This window comes from Mytilus edulis, chromosome 2, assembly GCF_963676685.1.
Source record: "Mytilus edulis chromosome 2, xbMytEdul2.2, whole genome shotgun sequence".
In the NCBI taxonomy this organism is placed as follows: Eukaryota; Metazoa; Mollusca; class Bivalvia; order Mytilida; family Mytilidae; genus Mytilus; species Mytilus edulis.
Window position 1 is genome coordinate 9,074,936 of NC_092345.1, and position 20,155 is coordinate 9,095,090.

General features: G+C 31.4%; 1 protein-coding gene across 1 annotated transcript in view; it reads right to left on the reverse strand.

The window, feature by feature from the left end:
* The window catches only part of LOC139511398 (gamma-aminobutyric acid type B receptor subunit 1-like), an 88,540-nt gene that overhangs the window by 37,671 nt on the left and 30,714 nt on the right, over nucleotides 1–20,155 (reverse strand). Inside the window, exons 2-3 of the mRNA XM_071298098.1 lie at nucleotides 11,211–11,345; nucleotides 1,372–1,542 (exon numbers count right to left, since the gene is read on the reverse strand). Coding sequence (XP_071154199.1) covers nucleotides 1,372–1,542; nucleotides 11,211–11,345 — 306 coding nt within the window. The remainder of the gene's footprint in view (nucleotides 1–1,371; nucleotides 1,543–11,210; nucleotides 11,346–20,155) is intronic.

Consider the following 20,155-nt stretch of genomic DNA (forward strand, 5'->3'; position numbering starts at 1 on the left):
TACTTCATATTATAGAAAGACACACTATAGAACATCAATTGAAATGACTTTACTCCAACAAAAACACTTATGAATCACATCAACAAACGACAACCACTGAACATCAGGTTCCTGCTTGAAGATAGGTGCAAAAATGCAGCGGGTTTAATCATTTAAACAGGAGCCAACATTCACTCTAACCTGACGTAGTTGTGTTACATCACAAAATAGAAAGACACACTATAGAATATCAACTGGAAGGGCTTCACTCCAACAAAAACACTTATGAATCACATCAACAAACGACAACCACTGCACTTCAGGTTCCTTCTATAGGAAAGATGGAGATCAATGTTCACTTACAATATATTCCTGATAAAGATAAATCAAGGGAGTCAACAAACCTAATCCTAGTGTCAGGCGACGTAAAGGTGAACTTAATTAGAGACAACTGTAGTTTGCTGATGTTCAAATAAATGTTATCAACTAAGAACATCACAAATCAAGGTAACAACACAACAACGTATAAACTCTTAAAGAACAGACCGGTGTGTCAACAAAGTCTTTTATAATTAAAGTAATTGACTTAGTTGTTAGTATGGAAGGGATGACTGATATTATATCAAAACAGTTCAGGTACCTTGATTTAACTTTTTTTTTCATATTTCGTAAATCAATTAAGAAGAGACAAATCAAGTTACAAATAAGAACAGAGGAATCGCATGAACTCTAAAAGGAGTAAGACCACGTGCTTTGCCATAGTAAGAGTCTTCTACTAAGCCGCCATCATCGGCATCGATATTTAACTATATAAGACCGCAGAGTCTTGTCGCGAGAGATTAGAGATATCGATCAGCATAGAACAGTAAAAAAACTCGAAATGTACTCTGTTTAAAATACCACAACTGTTCTTGAAGCAACAAATTTTATGTCGTTGACCAAAAGGTTTTACATAATTAAATATAAACAAGATGTTTTCGAAAAGTCAAGGAATATGTGTATATCATAAATGCACATATCAAAAATATTTCCTGTTTTAAACATTCTTTTTATTAATTAAAGACATTTATCTGGAGTATGTGGGTATATATCAGACAATAGTGAAAGAAACCAGAGCATAGATAAGCACTTTAGTTGCCAATTTAAAATTCACAGAGTTGTAGGTTGTCGGGGATGAACTTATTAAGTCACATTTAATAACACGACAATGACGGTGCCCATATCGATAAAGTATGTAGGTATTAAAGACAATAACCATTAAGACATACCGAGAAATATCATTTGTGGCATTGTAAAGGAAGACTTTAGTGTAACAGCACCATATGTCAAGACAATTACAGGTTAGTATCAAGTATAATTGTAGACGATAATGCTTATTAAATGTGAACTTACCGAGGTGAACAGTTCTTGAGTTTCCTGTATTGTTGCAATTCTCTTCCATCCAAATTTTTGGCACAGTTTTACACGTGTTGGATTGTGGAGTGTTGCAGATGGATGAGTACGGAAGAATGTGGGAAATCTTTCCCTATGTGATAATGCAGGCGAGCTAGAACCGTATCCAAGCTGAAAATAAACATTAAGAAAATATACTTGATAGAAATTGTATTTTTAGTAAGTAGTAATATTCTTAATTTTGGTATTGGTATAAATTCAAATCATACATGTTGTACTTCAAATGTCTAGTTTATATAATGGCATAATTGTAATAAAAGGACAAGGTCGACATTTTGAATTAGTTAAAAATCAAGGTTTCAACTTCTGCTGACAAAGTAGGCCGTAGATTGATTTGGCTGTTATTTCTCTGCCATATTTTGTCATTTATCTCTTTAACTCTCTCTATTCTGAAACATCCTTGGCTTTCTTACATTTAACTTTGAACATTCCTGATGAAGGTAAACGAAGCATGAAATTATATAGGTTTTGTTCAGTCTTGTTCATATCTGTGTATAAGATTTTTAGCCTGAATATCGGTAGTTAACACGATAGACTATATTATTGGAGCAGGAAATACTTACTCCATCACATAATATAGTATCGGTAGAGTAAGAATTACCCAATATTCGGTTTTCTGTTTTGTGTTTTGTGGAGATTGTCAGTGCATCTTTTTTGCGTTTTGTCATGGGATTTCTAATTGTCTTCAATGTAATAGTGTTTTAATTGTTCCCTTGGTATGACAGTTATTATTGCTTCGTTTGATGTTATTGGTTTTTTTTTGTATTTATTTTTTCATTATCTTATGGCATTTCCGTTTTTAATTTTTCCCGGAGTTCGGTGGTTTTGTCGTTTTACTTCCTAGTACAAGTCTGTCCTTTTTGGCATCTGATATATTTTCGAAAAGGAACACGTAAATAAAAAATACGGCATAACATATCCTTTAATGTGAAAACTATTGCAATGTAGATATTTTCTAAATAGGATATTTCCAATTGATGGTAGAGTTAATAATAAGTTTTTCGTTCTTATTCCAGAGGCGATGGGTTATAAAAGTAAAGAATCTCCGATAATCATCCGCTAAGAAATAAAACGGGAAAAGGAAATGGTTCAATCGTAGTTTTATTGAATAAGGATTTGATTTATAGTGGACAGAGACGTAAACTAACGGGAAAATCAATAACACTATGATAGGAAATGGTCAAAATTCAGCACATGGACAATATTGGTAAACAGCCCTACATCGGTTGGAATTAAAGAAGTAAGCTGCTGTTGTTAACTGCGGACTGTTGCTCTCCGAGGATACCATCAGTACATAATATCTTGTTTTTCTTTTTTTTTTAAAGTTATGGTGTACTATTAATATTATACACATTTATAATGACTATGTAAATTGTATCAAATAAACGAATGGCTTGCATGCTGAAGATGAGAATAAGTATTCAAAGGGAACAAAACTTTCTGTTTAAAATTGATCTGATTTTGTAATCTGTTATAATCTGTTCATTCGTTTAAGAAGCATTAAATGCCATTCATCAGAACATAATTTGTATTAAGGAGAAAATAATATTAAATCGAATACAAAATTGCATTTTGTGCGTGAGAGTGTTTTAGAAATTGAAGTGCAATCAAAACATGTCAGAAAATATAACATCAAAATGCTGTGATGGATAGAATAGCATGCAATTTATATTTCATAAAATTTGAAGAATGGGGTGATTATGCAACCAATTTCAACGCTCTCTCGGAATGTCATCAAACTTATTAAAGTTCTCCTAATCTTACTCAGGCAGTAATCAATAAATTATATTAAGAATTTTTAAATGGGAGCATTCACAGCTGCAGGTTCTGATGTTTTCATTTAGGCCTCTTAGATTATAGCATCTTCATCTTTGATCAATATGTTTATAAAACAGTTTAATGGCAAAGCAATGCAATTTTAATGAAAGTCTTGTGTAATGATATGGAAAATTAAAATTTCATATTACCGCATTAATGCATAATATTTACTTCTCTTCTGGTCATTTTCAATATGTAAATAAACATCAGATAACAGATGAGTTAACACTATTTAAGTACAGTCAAACTTACTAAAAAAGGTGACTTTTTTGTAGCAAAATACTTTTCATGGCAGGCCTTTTCATTACCAGCAGTAGTTATACAAATGTATCTTCAACCTCAAATCAAAGGTCTACCCCCTCTTATGTATCAGTTTTCAATCTCTCTCTCTCTCTCTCTCTCTCTCTCTCTCTCTCTCTCTCTCTCTCTCTCTCTCTCTCTCTCTCTCTCTCTCTCTCTCTCTCTATCTCTCTCTCTCTCTCTCTCTCTGTATTTGTAAAAGGCTAGAAAACAAGGTGAATGCGAGCTTTTAGCGAGCTAATACACCTGTTTCGAGTCGAGTACAAATGCAGCTGATATTTAAAGACACTAAACAATTATTGTCTTTATCCTGCAATTAATTCTGTATATTATTTGTGTTTTGAAAGACACAAAAACACATGTTTTGCATTTATTTTCGATTTGAAACTTTTGAGGCCCGTGTAGTAATACGATACAGTAATCAAACATTCAGCTGAAGACGGGTTCGCAAACAAAAAGAATCTCGAATGATTAACAGTAATACATCACCCAAGGTGAATAACTATCTATTTTAACATAAAACTAATTTCAACAATAAAAACAAATGACAAAACATTGTCCAATTTGAAACAGGAGTGTACGAGGTGTCCTACGTTCAGTCTCTACATTCACTAAACATGCATGCTGAAATTGACATGGTTCTTTTAGTTACACAATAATACACATTCGAGTTTTGAAATCGATAGTTGTAATCTTAGAAAAGACTGCTATTCATGTGTGTATATCATCAGAAAATAAGTGTGATTCTTATTGCTCTAAAAAAATGTTTGAAAACAAACAGAACGTATACAAGAAATCGTTAATTCGCAATTAATACGTCATTGGAATGCGACTGCAATACACATTCTGAGGTCACGCAGGTTCATACAATACTCAGTCCGGCAGTGGGCGGAGGTTTAAAGCGATATTTGGTTAGTATACAGATACAGCATAGCGAAATCTGTAGGGCTGTATCTGTATAGTAGAACACCCGATTGCATGATAAAGGTAAAATGTCTTGCTTTTAATGTTAACAGACATATGTATTTGCTGCGGTTTAAAAGTAGGTTTCTCAGATTTAGACCTCATTCTCTGCCAGTGTATCGCCCAAGGTTATAAAGGTACATTTAAACTTGCATGTATATAGCATGTCAACCATGCATGTGTGTGTATAACTAATAATTCTACAGTCAATGTATAAAAATTTGTGACATTTGCAATACAGTTTCACCGAAATAACCAGAATACGGTTTAACTGTTTTAAAAGTTCAGATATATAATGTATGTACTATCTCTCTGAAGTTTACTAAATTTGCAACGTCTACAACTACAACTTTAATGACACACATTCTTGAAACTGTAAATTTGACATCATCATTATTATTGTCACAACGATATTGTATTTAGTCCAAGTTCTTATTTCTGTTTTGAAGATTTACCAAACAAAATAAATTTAGTTAGTCTCTGTATTCTCAGAATACAAAAATTTATCAATGTCCATAATATTGCTTTCAGAGTTCAAGGACTCGTCAAGCAACTAATAACTACGAAAAAGATCTTACTAGTATCTAATTATAACCTATAAATTGGCTATTTCTATCAATATAGCAAATACATCGGGGTTTCATTTGTTTGCAAGTGATAAACATCTCCTTAGAAGCAAATTCTGTAAACGTTGAATATGTCAGTTGGAAAAAAAAGATTTGGTTTTGAAAAATCTATACAGGAAACAAAAATTACTCTTGCAAATATCTTTAACCCAACTCTCCTGTCCACAATCATCTATTATACTGTATGCGGGAGTATATCTGAAACCTTTACAAAATACAAAAAAAAAAAACAGATATTTTCAAACAATTGGCATATAGAGGTTCTCAGTTGCCTCAAGAATAGAAAGTTGTTTAACATTATAATTTTTTTTTATTAAAAAACTTTATAATGGTATGATACTAAACCCCTAACGGGAAGGATTGTGCCTGATGTTCATATGATGAAATCATAATCTTTCAGTCAGTTTAATTGAAGTCTGGAGCTGGCATGTCAGTTAACTGTTAGTAGTCTGTTGTTATTTATGTATTATTGTCATTTTGTTTATTTTCTTTGGTTACATCTTCTGACATCAGACTCGGACTTCTCTTCAACTGAATTTTAATTTGCGTATTGTTATGCGTTTACTTTTCTACATTGGCTAGAGGTATAGTGGGAGGGTTGAGATCTCAAAACATGTTTAACCCCGCCGCATTTTTGCGCCTGTCCCAAGTCAGGAGCCTCTGGCCTTTGTTAGTCTTGTATTATTTTAATTTTAGTTTCTTGTGTACAATTTGGAAATTAGTATGGCGTTCATTATTACCGAACTAGTATATATTTGTTTAGGGGCCAACTGAAGGACGCCTCCGGGTGCGGGAATTTTTCGCTACATTGAAGACCTGTTGGTGACCTTCTGCTGTTGTTTTTTCTATGTTCGGGTTGTTGTCTCTTTGGCACATTCCCCATTTCCATTCTCAATTTTATTTAATCTTAATGCAAAAAAAAATCACTTGCTCAAATTTCGAGAGCTGCTATTCTTGTCAGCATGCTTCCTCATTTTACTATTTTCCTTTTTCTCAAATTTTTTCTAACAGTGTCAAATTGGTATGCCTTTAATTATTCCATGACTTCCGCATGCTAGCTAACATATTAAAAGCATGTCAATCAAAAACATTAAAACTAGCGTTTAAAAAAGCCTTTTCTAATAACAAAACAAAAATGAAACTTTATTTTTAACAACGGTGATTCACCTTTTCCGTGAAATCCATTTCATAATGTTTGCTTCATATTGGATTATGTTTGTAAAGCTCATATGCATGCATAAACAAAAATTTACACTAGTCCACATCACATGCTACTATGCTCTGGTTTGTTACATCAAAGTATTTTGACTTAATAACTGTTTAGCAATGAGGATTTAATCACAATTGCTTGCTTGTGTCGTTTCTTATATGGCTTTTATAAGGAAAAACACATGTTTCCAGTCAATTTATATGGCTTTACTTCGTGTATAATTTAAAAATTTATTCAGCGTTTGTCAAATTTTTATAGTGAAGTTATTTCAAAACAGAGGTTTTCTTCCATTCATGAAGCGTAATGAGTATTTAGATTTTCAAAGCTAACATCGTTCGATTTTTCGCCCCTCAATCAAAGTTCGATTTTTCGCCCCTCAAAGTATTTTGACTTAATAAATGTTTAGCAATGAGGATTTAATCACAATTGCGTGCTTGTGTCGTTTCTTATATGGCTTTTATAAGGAAAAACACATGTTTCCAGTCAATTTATATGGCTTTACTTCGTGTATAATTTAAAAATTTATTCAGCGTTTGTCAAATTTTTATAGTGAAGTTATTTCAAAACAGAGGTTTACTTTCATTCATGAAGCGTAATGAGTATTTAGATTTTCAAAGCTAACATCGTTCGATTTTTCGCCCCTCAAAGTTCAAATCGACCATTGATTAGACATCCTGAAAAAGTCGAGACTAGACTAGGACTTAACACATGATGTGTTTGCTTTTAGGACATTCGCGACAGACTATAGCGTTTTGAATAAATTTCAACAATTAAATGTGTGTGGGGGTGGCGGGGAATGGTAATGAGACAGTAACAAAAATGTTTCCTGTAATCAGTTTTTTTTTGCTGAACCCTTCTCAAATCTGTTGTTTTTATTATTCGTTAAATAAATAGCAAGCATAATAATTTTCGTACCACATAACAAAAATAACGGCATTTCAATTTTTAAATTCATACTCTTTAAGTGTACGCCTTAGAAAATATTACCTTGTATGCAAGTATATTTGAACAAAGTTACTTGATACAATAATTTGATTTAACTTGCTATCTCTTCTAAAATTGACCCAAATCGTAATCCCTCTTCTTGACTTCTGTATTTTCACCTATTTTCTTTAATTAAACAAAATAATTCATCAAACTACAAAAACTTTTACAAAAAATGTTATAATGAATAAAATGTAACTTCGTGATTGTGTGGATTCGCATTGCGTCAGTTTAAAATATTTGTTTTAACAAATTGAAAAACCACAAATGGGAGCTATAACCGAGATTATATCAGCAATTTTCAAGCATTAATGTCATATTAAATAAAGATCTGTTTGGATAGCAATAATAAAAATTAACTGTTATATTCAATAACCATTTCTATTCCATAGAAATCAATGACTATAAACAGACCCTAATCAATCATCGGACATTACTACCGTTTGTTTTGGCTAACACTATAAAATAATTGAATAGCAAAAGGCACAGCAAAAATTGCTCACATAACAAGATGAAATTGATTAGAGTTGACACAATTTCCCAGGGGATACTACATCACCGGACGTAAAAAGAAAATTGATTGCCGATCATCAGCATATACTATTGATAGGATATCACATACTAAAAAAAATAATATCTTTAAATATGTTCTTTTTTTTAACAAACCATAAAACTAGTTATCTAATAAAAGACAAACAGAAGCTTTTAACTTCGGAGAAAATGTTGACGTTGACGCTTCTAGATCTTTTATAGTCGTACGGTTCTTATATAAAGCAAAGAAAACTTTACAGACTCAACTTCGGGACTGTCTTTTCATTAACGAGTTATTTCCTGCCTATTTTGGGGTGTGATATGTTATTTTAAGTAACGTTGCTAGTTTGCTTTGAGTCATTTACATATTTTATCTAATAACCAAATTGTGATTTTTAGAGTATGGTCTCAGCTTTATAAGTCAATTAAAAGTCTATATTCATACTTAAAAGGGTTTTAATAAGATTGTCCATAAATAAACATGTTTTGCATTTTAATTCCTGTGACTACGATAAACTTAATGAAACAGCATGCTTCTAATGACATTCTGTCGTTGACTTATTCCGCTGACATTCCAGAACGGAAATACAATTAAAGATGCAGACAATATGTAACGAAGAATCGTATTAGTTTATAATATCTGATTATTTGTAAACTTTACGATTTGTATTTTAGATATTCTATTTCTTTATTAAAGATATATGGTGTAATGAATTATTTGATTAACTTATTTCTCAAAAAAAAGAAAAAGAGAGAGAAGAAAGCAAACAGACAAGACAATCAAAATGCATCAGATGAAGAGAAAAGGACAGATCTATGTTAAAAAAAATGACGAAAAGAAATTGTTTACAAATACAAAACTCTACATCAACAACTAAAGTCTGAGTAATACAAACCCCATAAAATACCGATGTAATCACTAGTGCTTTGTAAGGATAAGCAGACCTTGAGAAAATGAGGCACCCGTCATGTTGTTCATGGAATGTGCAAACTCGATAAGAAGTCTAATTCGGTAATGTCAAAGTTAAAGGAATAGAGGACGGGATTTTAGCTACGACATTTGGAACATATATGTGGTCACAAGTGACACAAATAATTTATGACCATCAACAGACCTATGATGGCGTCCGTAAAACTCACAAATAATACAAGATGGTCTTGATGTGTGGATTTCAGGTACTAACGTTCTTTATCATTTTAATAACGTTGTATAGTATTCTTGTCTCTGTCATTGTGAATATTACTTATCATGTTAAGTCAATTTTTGGTAATGTCCATTGGAACTGTCTCGGTACTTATACATCCCGAAATTTGGTGTTGTGCTATGATGAACTGTGTATTCTTGTCTTTCTTGTTTGCTGATGTGCTTTTTTGTTAAAATATTTTTTTGTTGTTTACAGCAATCAGCATTATTACACAATGCTGACTGATGTACCCCTAATATTCACATTTTTACCTTTTATGTCTGTTTGTTTTGTTTACAAATCGTTGTCAATATAATGGAATTTTATGCGACTGTCATAAAAGTGAGTGTTTAAACCAGTTAAAAAATCAGGTTTGATCCACAATTTTCTACATAAGAAAATGCCTGTACAAAGACAGGAAAGTGACAGTTGTTATCTATTCGTTTGATGTGTTTGAGCTTTTTATTTTGCCATTTGATTACGGAGTTTCTGTTTTGAAATTTCCTCGGAGTTCGGAATTTTTGTTAATTTACTATTTTATTTTCATTCCTTTAAGTATTATTTATTTCCGTCTTGTCTTTATAGCGTATTTAAGGCTTGTCTGACAAATGTTTGTTGAGGTCTTCACTATCATGAATCGTTATGTTGTATGCGGGGACATGGAACTATTCTTAAATTGTTTTCCTCCTTCAAACAACCAAATTATTAATTTCTTCTTTTAACGTTGTTGTTATATCAAACGTAACAATATTATGTTTGAAATATCAGATCACTGATGTCTGATGAGTACATAAGGTGAGCGATGTTTACCCCTAAATTACACAAACATTCTTCGTCTTAATCAATGTCGAACTCCGTGATGACATGTTCTCATTACAATGATTTTTTTTTAAATTGGGCTGTAACGAAGTGTCAGTCATTTGCGTTGAAAAGTATTCAATCTGAATAATATAAGGCAATAATTCAGTTGGAAAAAAATCCCTAGGCAAAATTTTAAATATCTTTTTGCATGTTGAATTCACATTTACATATACTGACTGATGATTGTTAAACATATTACTCTGATTGGTGTTGATTTGTTCATAAATAAAGAGAAACATATTCGATTCAAACAGAAAAACACATTATATGAATTTAATGTACGTTTGAAAGGGCCGTTAACTATAAATTTAAACTTGACAACCACAAAAATCAAATCTAGATTTTTTCAATTTCAAACATTTATAAAGAAAGTATTCCCGGAACACTTATCACAGGCCAGGGGAGAATAACAATCAAGCTATTGCTCAATCAATTAAAAATTATGTCAGTCAATTTATTTTCATACACATTAGGCACTTTTTTCCTGAAAAAACAAGTAACATTTTGAAGGCTAACCTATAATTTCTACATTCGTACATAATTAAAAGGTAAAACAACCCTTTTATCCATCTACCTATTTATTTATCAATCTCTCCATCTATGTATTCAAACCATCCATGCATTCATGCAGTTATCTATTTATCCATCCATCTTTATACTGCAATCAGCTATTTTACTATACAGATAAAGCTATACGTATAAACGTTAGCTTTATACGTCAATGACCTCAACTCACCTATAAGCCCCGCCTACTTACAACGTCACGTCACAACCATGACAACGTTTAGTAACAATGGTCAAACTTTTATGAATTTAAACCTGTTATGTCTTCAAATTGGTAATTTATATACCATGTTTATCAAATGTTATTAATTAAATTCATTTTCCCTTTCTAATTCCTTAAATTGTCAATGCCTAGACTACGCTCATAGGGAAATACCCAAAAATGGTACCCCAAGGGGGAAATTCCAAACACTTTTTTTTAATAATATTTGTTTCATATTTTTATTTTTTTTTTTTATTTTTTTATCGATTTCAGTATAAAAACAATATACGTATAGTGTCTTGAAATATGAAATTTATTTGTATTCGGTACGAAACGGGAAAATGCTCGGTAGAACCTCGCATGTTCCCGTTTCTAAGCCTCATACAAATAAATTTCATATTTCTAGACACTATACGTATATTGTCTAAGTGTCATACACATCCAGACAGAAGAAACTTTAGTTATTTTGTCCCAGTTGACAATTATACAAACAACACAACGAACTATATTGGCATCTACATTAAGTTAATACTTACCACAATAAGATTCCACATTTTTGCTGCCTGTGCTACGAATGTTGATACTATACTACATCCAGTTAATACCATAATTTTGGTTGGCTCGTTGTATAGGAGTTCATATAACTTTTTGGTACCAAGACCTGGAAGGCACTGAAAACATAAATATGTATCATCAATTCGCATTATCATATGGGTTAAATAAAGGCAATAGTAGTATACCGCTGTTCAATAAATGCTAGCGATGAATATATAATATTCTAGAGTTAAAAAGAGTTGAATCTCTTTTGGTACAAATTTGTTTAGAATATATCTTTGTCGTTGCTTGTATAGGATAAAAATAGAGCTTAACATGCTGTATTGACACTTGACATTAATATGTATTTTGTATTACTTTGTGGTTGGACTGCTGCCTCATTGCATTGCTCATTTCCAACATCTTGTATTAATGATAACAAAAAGGTTTATTGTTTCCATTAATAGGGCAAGCTTAAAAGGTTTCAGTATAAACAGTTCGAGAATAAATTCAAATAAGAATCCCATAAATATACAACTAACAATTAATTCATATATGTAAACAAACTATTATAGAAATAATTTCAACAGGTTTAATTACTCAATCATATAGGAAACAGACAACCTACCCAACATCTTGTAGATCGAGTATAGTGAAAACTGAATTATGGTCTATATAAGGTATTAGTGGATCTATTAAAATGAGTATACAAAGCGATGATAATTCGTCCTTGGCCGTATTTGACACAACCTTTTTCAACTTTTGATCTTCAGTGCTGTACAACTTTGTACTTTTTTTCGCTTTCGATCTTTTATATCTGGGCGTCACTGTTGTGTCTTGTGTGGACGAGGCGCGTTTTTGGCGTATTAAATTTTAAACCTGATGCTTTTTGTTATTCATTAATCATGTGTTTCTTTGACTAATACATTTTCCTATTTATTTGTATTGTAGTCCTGTAATATTATGATGTCATTTCTATGTTATATTTAACATTGCCATTAAAGTGCGAGGTTTGGCATGCCACAAAAGCAGGTTCAACCCACCATTTTTTCCTTTAAAAATGCCCTGTACCAAGTCAGGAATATGGCCATTGTTATATTATAGTTTGTTTCTGTGTGTGTTACAATTTAACGTTCCGTCGTTTGTTTTCTCTTATTTTTCAGTGTAAATTGACATTGCAATAAGACGTGTCACGGTACTTGTCTATCCCTAATTCATGTATTTGGTTTTGATGTTATATTTGTTATTCTCGTGGGATTTTGTCTGATGCTTGGTCCGTTTCTGTGTGTGTTAGTTACATTGTAGTGTTGTGTCGTTGTTCTCCTCTTATATTTATGCGTTTCCCTCAGTTTTAGTTTGTTACCCCGATTTTGTTTTTTGTCCATGGAGTTATGAGTTTGAACAGCCGTATACTACTGTTGTCTTTATTTTGTACCTGTATCGAAGGAAAAACCCATTAGAGATTCCAGGTTTATAATTTTGTCCGCCAGACGCGTTTTTGTCTTTAAAAACTTATGTGAGGATCGAATCGAAAATGTTAAAAGCCAAAAGTGAACAAGGACATTGAGAATTCAAACTCAAAAAGGTTTTGACTAATACAGCCACGATTATATATTCCTGGGGTAGGAAATCCTTAATATATCGGACAACTCAAAGTTTTGTGAACGGAATTTATTATTATGACCATATCAATGACATTGTATGTCAACCCAGAATTGCTGACTAAGAAGTTTTAACGATGTAAATTTGTCACGATTCTCTTTTTTATTCAATTTGATAAAAACTTAACTCTAGGGCAAAAAGAATCTCTATAAGGAACAGAAAAACACATTTAAACATTTGCCATACAGCGAATTGTGTTTGCCTTTACACTTGATGGTTCTCTTTACTTTAAATAAGCAACAGTAAAACTAAATCATTGGTTTAAACACCAGGAATCTATAAACGTCTCTTAAATGGTGTCCAATAATTATACTGTACTTCTCGCATGTTGAAAATTAGGCATCCTTTGGGAAATTTTCCGTTTCCATAAAGTGTTAGCCTTTGACGTCTTTGTCTTCGTTTTACATTCTACACCGACACCGTGTCACTTCCAAGGAAATTAGAGATATTTATCACTTCTGTATTACGTAACATCATTGCATTGTATCAACAGTATCATTTATCACGTGCGTGCAAGTAGATATACCAATGTCTAAAGGAGAGAAATACAACAAATGTTGCTATTTGATATGAATAAAAGAAAGATGTGGTTCAAACGTAAAACTAACATTAGTTTGTTATAAATGATTTTAGCATGGCATACAAGATAATCGTTATAATTGATTTCCATCAGGGGCATGCGATAAGACCTGTTTTATACCTCATACTTAGATGATTTTTCATTTTTAAGTTTATCAGAAGTTAATATCACTATAATTATCAAGGTCGAAACATTTATAGAGGTTGGTTCAAGTTTCCTAATATTTAAATCACAACGAGCCAATTTGCATAGATTTTATTTTCACATCAGTTGCATTTACAAAAAGTCTTTCGTTCAAAGTTTGACAGCTTCAAGTACGCACAAGTATTAAAATTTTAATATTCTGGCCTATGTATAATCAGATATCAAATAAACTAATCATAGATACCAGGATTAAATTTTGTATTTACGACGATGCGCGTTTCGTCCACAAAAGACTCATCAGTGACGCTCTAATCCAAAAAAGTTAAAAAGGCCATATAAAGGACGAAGTTGAAGAGCATCGATGACCAAAATTCCCAAAAGTTTTGCCAAATACACGATGAACGATAGATTGCGTTTAGTTTTTACCAAAATGTATAAAAAGGAAATTCACTACTAAACCCAAATGTCATCGAGCGAATGTTGCATGATGTCTTTTGGGGTCATTTATCCCAAGTTCTTTTGATAAAATTGTACAAAATATCTCATTCTCTATAATGTCCTTTTGTAACCTGCTCTTTGGAAAATACAAATAAAGGAAAAAAGATACATAAGTTAGTTTTCAAACACCAACAAAAGAAGTTTCTTCTTTCCGTTAAAATATTCTGATTATAAATATATGTCGCTTTTGCTGAAGTTAAGGAACTTTGAACTCTGGTCATTTTACATTTTTAATTCGAACATCACTGATGAGGAGTCATTTTTAGACGATTTGCTCGTCCGGCTTACACAATTTAAATCTTGTTAGCAAGGATGTGTTAAATAATTTGGAACTGTTTTGATGACTTGATCCATGAAATCATTTTTATGTAGTTATAAACTAAAGTTTCGTCGGAAATTAAATCTAAGTACGATTTTAATACGCCTAGGTAATTCTTTTATGTATATATTATGCATTTATGCACGACTTGACATAATTCGTCATTTCTTTTCTTTTTTTTCAAGAGGTAAAAAGCAATATTTGATCTCGTATATTTAGCCTTGACGATGCTTAAATCTATTAATTAAAAACATATCAATAATCTAATATAGGAATATATCTGGACTAATTAAACCAGTTCTATTTGTAATTCGTGAATTTTGCTGAAGGTAATATGAAGTATTTGATAAAGATTTGATTTATCAAAGAATAAAGACAGCATTTAATGAAACATACAACATACGACTACCATAGAAAAATACTTGTTAACTTTCCAATATTGCAATGACTAGAAACGTTTTATGTAAACAAAAGTAATTTTCAGATAAAAAAGAAAAGAAAAAAAGACGTAACCTCAAATTCAATCATGTATATTTTATCAAATAACTCGCGGGTTCTCAGTACACTTACTTTACTCTCTACCTATATTTACCATATCAAAAGGTTAGTAAATAAAGACAATAGTAGTATACCGCTGTCTATAGTAAAAAGTCGATTTAACTGAAACAAAAACGAGTCACAAACCAAATTGAGTGAAACACATCAACTATAAGAGGAAACAAAACGGAACAACAGAAATATTGAATGCTACAAAAACCAACGCCTCCATATATAGAAACTGATTATGTGAAAACAACTGTCATATTCATGATTTGGTACAGAACAGGTAGTAACATCGACATAAGGAATTAGATTTCAGTCAAGTTGCCATTATACAGACTTGTTTTCCATTATCTTTAATCATTTAACATGTATAAGGTTATTGTACGAAAAGTGAGGTAATAACGTTATTTATTTTACGGCAAACGAATTATAACCAAATGGTTTTATGGATGTCCATAAATGTCCTTCAGATGTTCACTAGATATCAGTTACTTCTTCATGTTAAATTATAATTGTTTTGAATAAACATTGAACGACAACATTTCTTCCTATGTGACGTTTACATTTGTATTACGTCAGACACGCGAAGCAATGAATGTGTTTTTTAATTTGATAGATGCTTTTGTGGTTTTTTTTTTGTAAATGATTGTTTGTTGTTAGATGGTAACACAATGATGACTGCTGCATCTATGTTTTGACTATTTTATTTATCATATCTGTTTTCTTCAAGCATCGTTGTAAATATAACGAAATTTGATGCGACTGTGATACAAGTGAGAGGTTTAGCGCTATCAAACAAGGTAGTATTCACCGTTTTCTACATTTGCAAATGCCTGTACCAAGTCAGGAATATGACAGTTGCTGTACATTCGTTTGATGTGTTTTGTCATTTGATTTTGCCATTTGATTAGGGACTTTCCGATTGAATTTTCCTCTGAGTTCAGTATTTTTGTGATTCAACTTTTCACTTCATTTAATTTTTTTACCTGAGAGCTAATATGAAATAAGACAGATAACTTTTTTTTCAGTCAATTGCTCCATCGCATTACGTTTATATATCTTAATTAATACGTGAAGCTCTTGTAAGTTCAAGAATCAATGACCAACATGATGCTAACTTCCCTATTGGAAATTTCCCATTTCAAAGAAGTAACATTCTATCTGTTCCATAGTATTGCGTTTGGATATCTCAATTAATACGTCACACTCGTGCATGTTCACAAAAGAGAGGCGAAAAATACCAAAGGGACGATCAAATCATAAGAAAAGAAAATGGTCATAAGACAAAAAAAAAAAACTTATACAAAACACAACACAAAAAATTACAGACAACACAAACACCACCAAAAACCGAGGTGTTGCTCATGTTAGTAAACAACCAGTGATCAATCGGATTGGGACATTCAGAACCTACTCCTCAAGCTTCGAGGAAGAACTATTTAAATCGATACCGCATAAGGTTTATAGTTTCCATCGTGAATCGAATGACCAATACCATGTGGATGTGTAGCATTCGTTTTAACGGATGTGTTTTGCATTCTTCAAATGTTTTAGTTCAGATTTGGTACAAGCTCGTCGTAAAAATAATACATCGTTCAATGCAGAGAAGATATTGCTAACTTGAGATTTCTAATACGTTTAAAAACAGTTGTTTCTACTCCAAGTCAGGGATGATTGGAAATAACAACATTTTGTATATCTTCTCTGTTCAGAAAGACTGTAATGGTTATAAATTCCCATGCGTGATTAAGTTATTTCCAGAAGACAGAACATGTGTAATAATAGCCCTTTCAACGTTTTGTAAAGCTCTTTTCCAGAAAAGAGACAGGACAGGAAATGGATTGCATGTCAATAATCGCCAAAGAAATTGATCTATGTCACCTATATCTTCTGATAGGTCATTGATATAAATAAATTTATAACAAAATTCGTACAAATAATTTTTGAAAACATTTATTAGCAAAGAAATGAACGAAAATAATGTTTAAAAAAATAAATGCGAATATATTGATTCGGCTACTGAGTCAAATTTGTTTTATTATAAAAGCTGAGTTGAAATGTTTATCGTCATTGCTCGAGTTTTTTTCCGTAATAACATAATTGATTATTGGACAGTTTAATCCAATTTAAATTGATTCAGTAAATCATCATATGACTGATATTCAAGTGAAAGGCTTTTAGGAACCTTCAGCAACAAATTAGTGTTCTGTTTGAAGTTTTTTGCGATTAATCTTAACACATTACTTATTTATTAGATTAATGATACAATCACAATCTTTTCAATGCAACTGCGATTTAAACTTCGATCTTGGTAGCTAATGCCTAGTATCAAGATAAAGCAAATTAATCGAGAAGACGTTTTTTGGTAGCTAATGCCTAGTATCAAGATAAAGCAAATTAATCGAGAAGACGTTTTTTGGTAGCTAATGCCTAGTATCAAGATAAAGCAAATTAATCGAGAAGACGTTTTTTGGTAGCTAATGCCTAGTATCAAGATAAAGCAAATTAATCGAGAAGACGTTTTTTGGTAGCTAATGCCTAGTATCAAGATAAAGCAAATTAATCGAGAAGACGTTTTTTGGTAGCTAATGCCTAGTATCAAGATAAAGCAAATTAATCGAGAAGACGTTTTTTGGTAGCTAATGCCTAGTATCAAGATAAAGCAAATTAATCGAGAAGACGTTTTTTGGTAGCTAATGCCTAGTATCAAGATAAAGCAAATTAATCGAGAAGACGTTTTTTGGTAGCTAATGCCTAGTATCAAGATAAAGCAAATTAATCGAGAAGACGTTTTTTCGTCTTAAAAAATAGTTGTACAATTTTACATATTATGAATCTTTTCTCAAAGGGAATATTCTTAGAAACTGGTTATTTGATATAAATCTTACCACATTTTAAATTAATTTATTCAATTTGGCTATAAAAATTACGATTGTTTTCTGGTAGATGGCTAAATCCTTATATCAAGTTGGCATCTTTTAAAAAAAACCTTACATAATACAAATTGACAATGCTGTTCTATCTAGTTGATTAAGGATACATACATAAAGGAAACAGTAGTATACCGCAGTTCAAAAGTCATAAATCGATTGAGAGAAAACAAATCCGGGTTACAAACTAAAGCTGAGAAAACACTTCAACTATAAGAGGAAAACAACGAAACAAGAGAACGCATAACTCATTTATTATTTATTTCTTGTAATATACAGTATGAGGACCTTATCAATAGAGATGAGGGTAACGTAATTATAATATACATAGTTGATTTCGTTTTCGAGCCACAATTCGTGTATTGGCATTTCCATTAGTGTTTTGTTTATATTATTTGATTTTTTGAGGGGTTTTTCATTAGACATTATGAATTTCTGTTTCTTTAATGTTTGCGTTTTGCAATCTTTTAGTTTTGATTGATATGCACGATTTTCTAAAATCAAGCATTCCAGCAATACAATGTTTAAAAAAATAGAAAAGTTTAAAGTTATAATCAGGAATATCAAATTTAGGTGTCAGACCTAAAATTTCAAAATTAAAAAAAGATTCAAAATCCCATATATTTAACCCCTGGTTTTCTGGAAATCCAAAATAATTATACTAAGGAGCGCATTAAGGTAGCACAATACAAAGATTTTTTTACTTCCAATCACTAACCTTTAAAATGATGTAACTTTCTTATAAATGAATAAAAAATAATAAAAGAGGTATTTATAGATAGATAAAAGATTAATCTTTTAAATTAATGCAATATTTTTATTATGCAATCATTATGTAATCAATTATTATGTAATTAGTGGCAAAATCTGGGTAAGTTCACTTAAATGAATTTAGCTCTATCATCTCTTTAACTATACAGAAAATTTTAACGAAATCTTAATCAACACATCATGGGCTTCAAAAGGGTGTCTCAGATTGTCTCTATAGTATTCCATTCTCTCAAAAATCTCTAATTAGTGTAAACATCCTAACCACATAAAAGAAGATAATGTTTAATTAGGTGTAAAATTTGTTCTGTACCTTCTATCTGAAATCTGAGACACACTTTTGTAGATAATGGCTATAGGAACAACATATAATAAAATCAACCCTCTAGGGATACCTATGCAGAAGCTAATTTCATTTGAAAGCGGAAATTTGGTGAAAAATATTTTAGACACAGTTAACATTATAATTGGTTACATAATTGTTGCATGATACTAACATTGCATTAATTTGAAAGATTAATCTGTTAGCTGTCCAAAACTACCTTTTTTATAAATTTTCAAGCATTATTAAGAAAGTTACAGCATTTTAAAACTTGGGAGTTGGAGTTATAAAATCTTTGTATTGTGCTACCTTAATCCTAGATTTTTCTTATTAAGACAGTTCTGTGTTTATCATTGATCGACACATGTGTCGTGATAACATAAATATCGGAAAGTTTAGTCCATTTTTTAAAATCGAATCAGTAAATCATAAGATCATAAGATAACTTAAATTCCACTAAAAGGCTTTCAGAAAACATTAAGCAGCCAGATAGTATTATGTTTGAAGTTGTGTGCAATCAATCTTAGAACAGAATTATTCTTTATAGTTATGCTATAGCACATTCTGTTCAATGCAATTTCATTTGTATCATTTTGTATACTATGGATCTTTGCTTTAGGGAAACAATCTGAGATACGTATTATTTGTCAGATATATTACAGTCCATTAAATTGATATATTTTAATCAACCTACGTTTGTTTTCTGGAAGATAACTTGCTCCTTTAAATTAAAATAACACTTTCATCTTTAATATTTTAATACTGGTCACAGGGCGCATAATTCTATTTTTTACTTATTTTTTTTAAATATCGTTTGAAAAACATATCGGCAAAAGATTGGATTTGCATGAGTTTGTACGATTGATCATTCACTGTACATGAGTTTGTACGATTGATCATTCACTGTACATGAGTTTGTACGATTGATCATTCACTGTACATGAGTTTGTACGATTGATCATTCACTGTACATTCCAATCAATCCAGCGAAAAAATGTTTTACATATCAAATATCATTCTGAAAAAGATGTCAAAATGAACTATTGATTTAAATGACACGTGATACAGAGAAAACACTGATATAGCACGTTACAAATGCATATGATGTTTAAACAAATTTACAATTAAAGTTCGTCCATTCCGAGAACTGTGCACTATGATAAATAAGTAAGCCTAGTGTA